This window comes from Peromyscus eremicus, chromosome 5 (assembly GCF_949786415.1).
Source record: "Peromyscus eremicus chromosome 5, PerEre_H2_v1, whole genome shotgun sequence".
In the NCBI taxonomy this organism is placed as follows: domain Eukaryota; kingdom Metazoa; phylum Chordata; class Mammalia; order Rodentia; family Cricetidae; genus Peromyscus; species Peromyscus eremicus.
Genome location: NC_081420.1, coordinates 97,431,470 through 97,442,323, shown reverse-complemented (window position 1 = coordinate 97,442,323; position 10,854 = coordinate 97,431,470). Strand labels below are relative to the sequence as shown.

At 49.0% G+C, this 10,854-nt stretch overlaps 1 protein-coding gene across 1 annotated transcript in view; it reads left to right on the top strand.

The window, feature by feature from the left end:
- Vac14 (VAC14 component of PIKFYVE complex) overlaps positions 1 to 10,854 on the top strand; it is a 114,545-nt gene that overhangs the window by 66,574 nt on the left and 37,117 nt on the right. The window contains exon 14 of the mRNA XM_059264007.1: positions 10,349 to 10,481. Within this exon, the coding sequence (XP_059119990.1) occupies positions 10,349 to 10,481 (133 nt within the window). The remainder of the gene's footprint in view (positions 1 to 10,348; positions 10,482 to 10,854) is intronic.

The following is a 10,854-nucleotide window of genomic DNA, read 5'->3' as shown; positions in this document are numbered from 1 at the left end:
CTTCATCTATAAGCATGTTTTCTCTTCCTTCTGGGCACAGAGAAGTTGACAGCTGAAATGTGGGTTCCTGCTCCTGAGGGTATGAGCCAAGAACCTACTTTAGGCATCCACTCTAGAGTTGGGATCCTGCAAGGTTCCTGGGGGCCATCGGGTATCAAAAGCGTGCTGCTGCTTAGAGACAAGAGCTGCGGGTACTCACATGGCAGAGAACTCAGAATCTTAGCTACTTTCCCCACGAAAATGTGCAGACCCTGAGGCTGAAGTAGTGGGAGCTCTCACCCTGGTCTGCCGAGGCTATCGGAATGGCTCACATCGGCCAGGGACACTCAGAAGTCATAGGAAAAACAACAGAACATCCCAGATGGGCGGAAAGTCAGTCCTTGGAAGAATCCCAAGGAAGTGCCTAGAGCCAATACTGCGATTTCCTTCACAAACTCACAATACCAGGAGCCAAAACGTTAGCCTGAGCCCTTTTTGGAACTTGGGTCTATGAGACCCTCCAGGTAGGAGATGCATTCACATCTGCATCTCCGCAGCTGGCATCAGAGTTTACAGTGTGTTCATGACTCTAGAAGGTCAAGAGCAAATCAGTAAGAAAAGAATACAGGAAGCCAGCATGCCCTCTGCCCTCTCCTGGCTCAGCTGCCTTGAGAGGCCCACGGTGGATGCCATGGATATGTGGGGTGGTGTTGAGGTCAGAAAGCATGCAGGAAATGTCCTCATTGCTCTGAGGGCTGCTCTTCCCCAAATTACTTCCTGGGCATGCACTGCGGTCTGTCTCTTTCTGTGCACCCATGTATATGTGCACATGGACAGAGGATGCAAGACCAGCCCTTCTTCCTGTGTAGAGTCCACTGTCCTCCACCTCTCCAGGACACAGATCTGAGAACCTGAGACTGCAGCATTGTGTCCCATAAGAGGAAATCACTCCACCCTCCGTGCAGGAACTTTAGAAGGCAATGTCAGGGCATCTGCAGGGAAGCCAATGCCCCTCCTTCACATTAGATCTGTACACTCAAATGGTGCAGATCCCACACAGTGATGGGGAAGAGACATCACACGCCTGGATGAGTGCTGTGTTGCCCTAAATGCACTACCACAGTGGTTCCCAGGGCACTGGAGACAGAGTTGCCCACATGGGATTTTTCCTCTCACATGACCTACCATAAACATCTCTCTACCCCATCACAGAGACCCAGGTCTGTGTCCCACCTCTTTGTTCTTATCCAGAAAAGAACTTCCTCCAGAACAGCAGGAGAGCTGCCTAGGCAAGGGCCTCTGAGGAAAACTGTCTCCCACTCTGGGACTCCTGGGGCTCAGTCATTATATACCATCTCTAACTGACTCAGAAATCTTCAAGTGTATTACCAAGCTGTGGAAAGAAGGGACAGTAACCAGGCCTCTGTGGGACCACCCTGACCCACAGAACAATTAGTAGAACCCAAGATCCATATCTTTTTCTCCCAAGGCCTGGACAGCTCTGCTATCGGGCAGGTATCAGACCTGGGGAGACCCAGGTACCCTCAGGGTCCATGGCCAAGTAAGTAGTAGTGTGGCAGTCTGGGCTAAGTGTCGTCTGCCATGACCTCCCTGCTTGCCATGGCCCATTCTTTTTTTTTTTTTTTTTTAAGCAGAGTCTCATGTATCCCAGATTGGCTTTAAATTCATCAGGTAACCAGGGATAACCTTGATTTTTAAATCATCCAAATCATCCAGCCTCCACCTCCCAGGTGCTGGGATTACAGGTGTGCACTGCCACTCGGGAGGAGCTAGGGATGACTTTGTCCATGCTCAGCAAGTTTCTATTCCCGACTCCATTGATGACCAAAAACTATTCATGGCAACATACCCTGCAGGGCTTACTGGTCTGGTGTCTCCACCTCTAGCTCTGAAAGGGACAAAGGTGAAATGCTCCAATTCCACTTCATCCCCTGCAGCCCAGGCCATTGTGACCAGATGTCAGCAGTATCTTCCTATCACCAGACAGACAAGTTCTGGAAGAAGCCCAGTAGGCTTTCAGGAACTAGGCCGTTTCTCCCTGTGGTAACAGTGGTCACAATAGCGGCCATCATTGCATGCACTTACTGAAACCTGGCCCTGCGCTAAGCACTTTAGAGGGTTGTTCACCTGGATCGCCCAGCTCCATCCAGCAACTCTGAGAGGAGAGCATGCTTTAGTCCCTTGACTGAGGACTGTGACTGGCATTTGTACTGGCCCAGGAACCCGGCTGTCTAACCCACACTCAGAGGACCATGAGAATCCCATCTTTGCCACCCTTGGAAGCTTCCTTCACCCGAGGGGAGGAGCAGTAGGAACCTAGCTATCGGTCTAAGAGCTGGTCTGGGTATCCTGTTCCCAGCTCTGGCTCCAACCTGCCAGTTCCCGGACAAGTAGTTCTTTTCTTCACAGTGATTCCAGAGACCCCATTCTGGCCTCAGGCTACATAGAAGGAGCCTCCTTTCCTGTCCTGCTTCCTTCTGCTTACTCTAACCACAGCTCACTGTCACAGCTCCCTTAAGAGCCTTGCCCCTTGCTCTTTGAACCTCCAAGCCTATGTATCCTTTTAGCTCCTGAGAGGTAGCAGAAAGATCTGCGGCCTGTGGCCTGTAGTGGGTTCCTGCCTCAGGTACCACTTTCCCATCTTCTAAGCTAGGATGGAGTGCTTGGGGGCTTTGGAAGCTCCTCCATAGCAGGGCTAAGATCAGCACTCTGCTGTGAGGAACTGCCTTGGCAGCTGTCCTTAGGATCACAGGACCGCTCGGGTCAGTTCTGGTGAGACCCTCCCTCTGCAAGGCTGCCTCCCTCAAGCCCCTCATGCTTGTCAGGGTAGATGGTGGAACTGACCTGTGTTCCCTCTTGGCTGTGACCAGCTAAGGCCCCTCCTGCCGCCAAGGTGCAGAGGTGTAGGTTCCAATCCTTGGTAACCCAGAGTCATCAGAAATGCAAACACTCGGGTCATCCCTGTTTCTAGACTCACGTTTTGTCAGGATCACCAAATGTCTTGTATGTTCTTGTGATCTCAGGCCACAGGAGCTAGGTTTTATTCATGTATGAATCTCTAGCAGCAGGTACCCAGGAAGGATGAGTACTCTTTTTTTAGAGATGATTAAAATGAAGGATGGCCATGAACAGGTCACCAAGGGTGTGTGAGCTGAAGTTCCCCGGTCCCATTGTCCAAGAAGGTGTCCGCTTGGGCTGCAACCGATACTCCTTGTTGGTTGGTCTTGTCAGTCCTAGCTCTCTCCCTTAGCACTGACCTTGGCCCTAGCCCTTGCTTCGGTAGCAGCCCTTCCGGATAGCAGATGGCTGTGTGGCCCCACTGCTCCCCTAAAAGCTGAGAATTACTTCTAAGCCCCTCTGTGGCTGAATATCTTGTCTTGTGCTGTGAGCCAAACAGCTGGAACGCCTCCTGGATATGAGTGAGGCTCCAGCTCCTGTCTAGGGTGGTTACCTCCGGGATCAGGTCACCAGGGTGGTGGTGTGTCCATGAAGCCATGGAGTGAGTGCTACCTCCATTTCTATAACTCTCTCAAAAAAAAAAAAACAAAAAACAAAAACACCAGCATGGCTTCCCTTCCTTCTAGCCACTTAATTCTAGGGGAGTTGCTCTCTCCCACCATTCTCCTTTTTGTCCCATACCAGCTTCCCAGTCACTCCCTTCCATGAAGTACGTTTTTTTTGTTGTTGTTGTTATGGTTTGGTTTGGAGTTAGGGTTTCTCTGTATAGCCCTGACTGTCTTAGAGCTTCCTATATAGACCAGGATGGCCTGGAACTCACAGAGATCCTCCTACCTTGGCATCCCAAGTGCTGGGATTAAAGGTGTGTGCCGCCACCACCCAGCTTCATGAAGCACTTTGTGTGCCAAGAATGGACTGTACTCCTTTCTCTACGATGGTCCCAGATGAGAAAGCAGCTCACTGTCTCCATGGGCGGGCTGAATCAGCAACAGGGTCCAGGTCTCCTCTGTTCCTTTGGCCTCCTGGATGTGCTCTCAATAGCCACTGGCCCTTGTCCTACCTCCTCAAGTCAGCAAATCCTAATAGCTACTCAGTTGGACGGCCCAGATCCCTGGGTCTGACCTCAGCAGGGAAGAAGGTATAGAGTGAAACCTTGCAAGTAGAGTCTGAGCTGGGTGGCTAATCTTTTTGCATCTGGTTCTGTTGCACTATAACTTGGGTTGTGTATTGAGGCCAGAGCTATTTTTATCCTGACATGTGAGGCTCCTTCACGTCATAGCCACAAAACTCAATCCAAAACATCCCAGGGAAGGTTGTTTGTGAGGCGTTCTGCAGATTCTCATGTCGCCACATCAGGTTTCACTTAACAGCATCTGCAGGGCTGGCTCCCCAGCCACCACCACCCCGGCCTGTCTTTGTATACAGAGGACTCCCCACAGCATCTGTCTGCCCCTGAGCAGCCAGTCAGTCACGTGAGCTTCCTTCCAGAACCCCACAGACTTCTTGCTTGCCCAAACCAGAAATACAAGGCAGATCTGTGTGGCTTGAAGGATTGCACTCTTCCTCACATCCATGTCCTCTTTGGGTCAAGAAATGGAGATCCTGCTCCTCTCAGCCCTTTAGGAAGAACCCGACACACAGCCCTCTCCTCTCCTTCCTGGCCTGCCAATTCCCACCAAAGCAGCTTGTCCACCATTTGAGTTGGCCTACAAAACTGCGCTGTTGGTAATGCTAAGTACTGTCTGCTAGGGCGCCTCTGTCCAGATGCAGATCTGGGGGGCATGCCCTAAATCAGGCCGAGCCAGGCCCAGCTCTACCTATCCTCAGGCGTGTGCAGCACCAGCCCGTCTTGAGACAGAGCCACTTCAGCTACACAACCAGATGAGCGAGAGCCGGAGGTGGGCGGAAGAGGCCGGTGGAGGCGGTTGAGCTGTCCCCTGGGAGGTGCAGGCTGCAGTGAGGCGGAAATCTGCAGTCGCACTCCTGGGGCGAGTTTGTTCTCTCCACCTCCTCCCGAGCCCCACAGCCCTGGCCAAGAACTGTTGAGTTTGGGATGGGGCAGGTGATTCAAGACACTGAGTCAGATTACTGGGGACTGAGGAGTTTATTAGACGTTCTTTAAACACAACGAACAAGAGAGACAGAGGGGGCAGCAGCATGGTGGGAGCTCCGAGGAGAACTCAAGACCCAGCAGCAGGAAGAGCCAAACATGCCGGGCGGTGGTGGCGCACGCCTTTAATCCCAGCACTCGGGAGGCAGAGTCAGGCAGATCTCTGTGAGTTCGAGGCCGGCCTGGGCTACCAAGTGAGTTCCAGGAAAGGTGCAAAGCTACACAGAGAAACCCTGTCTCGAAAAACCAAAAAAAAAAAAAAAGAAAGAAAGAAAAAAAAAAAAGAAAGAGCCAAGCATGGGGTCTCTTCTTAGGCCTTGTTAGGATGGGGGAGAAGTTCACAGCAAGAAGCTGCAGACAAGCCCCCTGACTCCCAGACGGGCAGCAGGGAAGGGGTACAGATCAGGATGTGGCACCTCTGATCAAAACTCACTTTTCAGGTGAGATTGATGGCATGGGCAGGTCTGCTAGCTGGGGATTCACAGACAGTGCCTGTCGGGCCTGTGGGGATCTGAACAGAGGCTGGATCCCAAGTCTGACAAGACAGCAGGCCTGAAGGCTCCTGGGGTCAGGCAGTTGGGCAAAGGGAAACCATGGTGGTGAGAGCTCTCACAGACCCTGGCCCTGTCACCAGTGAGCACTGACTGCTCCCCTTTCTTGTCCAAGACTCCCAACCCTCCACGGGTGCAGTGGTCTTCCTAGCTGGTGGGGTTCTAAGGTCAGAGGCCCTGCTCCTGATGGTTGCATTCAATACAAGTCAGTATGAGGTTCTGGGGAGCTCACCCTAAACTGCCACACCTAAGCCTCCTGTCAGCTGAGTCTTGGGAAAGGTACATGGCTCCAGTCTCGGAATACTGGGCTTTTTCTTGTGTGTGGTGTTTGAACAATGGGCTCACTTGAAGGACTGAGCTCACAGGTTTTCCCAGAGGACACTGCTGTAAGAACTAGTTGCTTATCCCATGTACTTTTTGTCTCTCCACTAAAGGCCACCATCATTTAGCCTGGGCACTGAAAGTCCATTTGGACCAGTGAGAGCTCTTACTAAAGGAGCAGAGATGTGTGCGGTAGCCCCAAGTCATCTCTCCTGTTGTCTTTGGCCAGTCTGTCAGCTGACCTGGGGGGTGGGGCACAGATAACTCCTTTTCTTCTTCCATGAAGTATCCCAATAGAATTCTGTGAATTTGTTTCAGATCCTAATTCTTCCTGCATTTACAGCCTATTCAGCAGGGAATGAGAACAGTCTTCCCCACACAGTGCTCCAGGACAGGAGGCATTTGCTGATGTCACACTCATCCCATTTATTGAGCACAGACTCATGGCATGCCTTGTCCAGTACATTACATGTGTTGTCTCAGTTGTTAGGGACTCTTACTGCCCTTCCCTATAGATGAAGAAACTGAGGCCAGAGTACCATGCTCAATGCTTTCTTTCTTTCCCCTGTCCCTTTGAGGCTGGAACTTCAGTGTTCCCAAAGCACCCAGCTCCTTAGGGCTCCCAGATAGTCACAGCCAGGAGAGTGTATTTGTAATTGCTCTCTTCATTAGTTCCTTTGTCCTTTTAAGTACTTTGAAGCCTGGTGGCCTTAGGCCTGGAAATGAGATGGCCCAGGAGCGCATATAGAGAAGCAGGAAGGAGACAGGGGCCCAGATAATGCAGAGATAGACCCCCAGAAGCTTACAGTTACCTAGATTCCTGTACACATGTCCCTGGGTCTGGGTGGATAGCCAGGCCGTGACAGCCCTCACTGAGTGTGTCTCCTGTGGGTGAGGGTGGTAAAGTGGGGCTGCCTGGGCAGCTGTGGCTTCAGCCACTTCTTCTAAGATCAGCCCCGGCTGGGCCTGGAGTTACCTGATCTGTAAGAATGTGACACTTGTTTCTGCAAACAGCCCCTCAAGGCCAGGGAGCCGAGACTTTGCCGTTCCAAAGTCACTTAGAACCAGGGCAGCCAGGCGGTCCCCAGCATGGACCTAGAACAACGCATTGCAAACAGCAGAAAGTTGAATGAGGCATGTCTTTAAACTGGGCTTTTCACTCAAGATTCCCCAGCGTGATTCCTGAAGGGTTGTCTGGAAGGGTCTTAGATGGAGGATGTTGTCTAGAAGAGTCTTGGGATTTAGGGTAGCAGGATTTGGAAGTGTGGAGGGTTATGTAAAAAGGTCTTTGGGTTGAAGGCTGCAGGTTTAGAAGTAAAGGGATCTGTTAAGAGTCTAAGGAATGAGAATGACGGGTTTTAAGGCATCTGCAGCTGGGGGGCTGGCACACAAAAAAATATCTTCTAGTTCCCAGCCACTTCCCTATAAAGATCAGGAGAAAACACAGAGGACCATGGGGTGTTTCAGTGCCCCTGGAGCCACTGGCTGGCCACCAACAGCTCCTCTGGGAGACTTGTAATGCCCTCGGTGGTTTTGTACATTCTTTTATACACTTGGCCTAATATTTCTGAAGGCTCATGTATGCTACCACAGCCAAGCTTGATTTCCAAGGACCCCTACATCCTGTCTACCTGTGCCAGTACCTTCCTGCTCTTTCAGGAAGAGAGGCTTCTAGACCAGAGAGAGGCCAGCTGAGAAACTGACAGTCTCTGCTGCCTCAATTAGCCTGGCCCTTCTTACTCTACTATTTCAAGAGCATGAGCAGCCAAAGAAAAAATGACATATTGGACTTAACCAAAATTTAAAGGTTTGTGGGACTGGTGGTGTAACTCAGTAATAGAAGCTCCCTAGCATGTATGCATGAGGCCTGTAGCACCACAAAAGTTGTTTTGTTTTTTACAGTACTGGAAATTTAACCCATGGCCTTGAACACAGTAGGCAAATGCCCTACCATCGAGCTGTGTCCTCAGCCCAAATATTTTTTGTTTCAGAGGACAGTATCAAGAAAGTAGACTAGGGATGTAACTTTGTAGTGGAGTGCTTTCCTGGCAGAAGTCAGGAGAGACCCACAGAATAGGAGAAAATGCTTATAAACCACCTACCCGATAAGAACTATGTATATGAAGAACTCTAATAACAGAAAGACAAATGGTTCAGTTTTGGAAAAAGGCAAAGGAATTGAGTAGCTGTTTCTCCAGAAAAGATAAACATAAGCACCATAAACATGAGTAACATTATCACTAGAGAACTACAAATCCAAACCACAATGAAACACCACTTCCCATCCACTAGGATGGCTATAGTGAAAGACAGATAACATGTGCTGGAGAGGGTATAGAGAAGGGAGAGTCTCCTTTGTAGCCACTATGGAAAATGGCCTGGCAATTCCTCAGGACCCAAACAGTTTCCATGCGACCCAGCAGTTTCATTCCTAGGTATATAGCCAAGAGAAAGGAAAAACTATCCATACAGAACCTGTAAGCATGACTGTTTACAGCAGCATTATTCATAATAGCCACAGAGTGGAAACCACCAAGTACTCACCGTTTGATGAATTAACAAATACAATATGATCATTGTTTGGCCATAAAAATGAATAAAGAATGGATATACACAACTAGGATGAGCCTTGAATATATGATGCATGAAAGAAGCCATATTGGGTTCCATTTATTCATGCAAAATGTCCAGAATAGGTAAGTGTATAGATAAGGATTTGTTTTCAGGGACTGGAGGAGAGACTAGGAAGTAAAGGTAATACGAGATTCCAATAGAGGAATAATTAAAGTATTCCACAGCTAGTGGTGGTTTCTGTACAGCAAAGAATATTCTGAAAACTTGGTGTGCTTTGAAAGGCATACTTTATGGGACAAGGATGAGACTAACAATGCTGTTTTTAACAAAGATGTCCTGATATTGCATTGGGCAGACTGAAAAATCCCACCATCCTTGTCACCCCTTTCCAGCAGTCTACGGTGGAGTCACCATGCATTAGAAAGGAAGGAGGATCCTGTGGGGTGTGTGACTAGCCCACAGCAGAACAACCCAGCAGCCTTCCTCTTGAAGCTTCTTTCTCCAAGGGCGCATATGCAAGAGCAGGCTGGAGGAGTGCTGGTGTGAGGCTCTGAGCATGTTTTCAGCTGAGGCATGGGAAAGAGCAATGCTGTTTGTATTACACAGCCAGCTAGGGCTTTGCGGGTTTTCAGAGTAACACCCTAAAAGAGCACCTTAACCCAGTGGATCCCAATGCTAGGTGAGGATCCAAACAAGTCACCTGTTTGCTAGTGTTTGCTGTCTTTAGCCCAGTCAACATGTGCATGATTTATGTTTTTTCTCAACACTAGGAAAGGAATTTATCTTGTGCCTCATGGGGGGTTGCTAGCTTTGCTGACCATGGAGAAGTTGCACCTAATGTCTTTTTGTTGTTTTAGTTTGGTTTGGGGGTTTTGGGGGTTTTTTTGTTCGTTTTTGACGGGGGTGTTTGGTGTTTGGTTGGTTGGTTGGTTGGTTGGTTTGGTTTTTCAAGGCAGAGTTTCTCTGTGTAGACCAGGCCGGCCTCAAACTTAGAGATCTACCTGCTTCTGCCTCCTAGGTGCTGGGATTAAAGGTGTGTGCCACCATGCCCAGCTGTCTATCTAAACTCTTTATTCTCTGACTGGCCACTGATTGTCCTTAATTTTGCAAAGTAAACCTACATGTATCTAGTTTGTTTGGTTAGTGAAGAGAACTGTGTTCATTTGTTTTTATTTTTTTAAGATTTGTTTTATTTTGTATTACATGTATGTGTGTGTAACCATGTGTGGGTATATGCACATGAGTACAGATTCAAATGGAAATTAGAAGATAGTGTCAGATCCCCTGAAGTTACAGGTGGTTCTGAGTTGCCTGGTATGTGTACTAGGAATCAAACTCAAGTCCTCCACAGCAGCAGTACATGCCCTAACCACACAGCCATCTCTCCAAGTCCTGTTTGGATTTTCTTTTTCTTTCTTTTTTTTTCGAGACAGGGTTTCTCTGTGTAGTTTTGGTGCCTGTCCTGGATCTCACTCTGTAGACCAGGCTAGCCTCGAACTCACAGAGATCCACCTGGCTCTGCCTCCCGAGTGCTGGGATTAAAGGCATGCACCACCACTGCCCAGCCTGTTTGGTTTTTTATTGTAGTACCTAATGGAGTTCTTACCCATGATCTTCACTAAGTGCTATGGGAATAGATGGAGGAGTGAACCAGTAAACTGTATGTGCTTGTTCGTACTCATAAAGTCCTTGCCTTCCTGTCTGTGGCCCTTGATTGGTGATTTTTCTCCCATCTTTTTACACACACACCTCTGACATTTACGATTCTATTCTGTCTCTCACCCTGTAGACACACAATGAAGAGTAAATCCTGGCTCTGTTTCTTTCTCTGCAGGTACCAAAGGCTTAGAATGCTCTCCTTCTACCCCCACCATGAACTCCTACTTTTACAAGTTCATGATCAACCTTCTGCAGACATTCAGCAGTGAACGGAAGCTGCTGGAGGCCAGAGGCCCGTTCATCATCAGGTCAGCCCTATGTGCCTCAGCTTTGAATCTCTCGCTGAACATGGTGGCACAGGAGCCACCTGCTTCCCTTTCTTTCTCCTCCCCCTTTTCCTGACTTTGCATTGTTCTTGGAAGAAATGAAGAAGGTTCTTCCCTCATAATAGATTGTGGTACTACCAACGTGAAGCAGGTAGTCCTTGGCATTTCTTTAAAAACTGAGTTAAGTGTTTATTTCTTGAAAGTATTTCCCTTCTGGTAAAGTATCCTCTCCATAAGTGCCACCATTGTTCTTTGGAAGAAGAAAGTAAGCGAGCCAGACAGAACATGACAGGGCCTGGATCCTAGCATCTAACTAGCACAGGATTTGGCCAGTTCAGTGAAGCCAGGTTCTTGA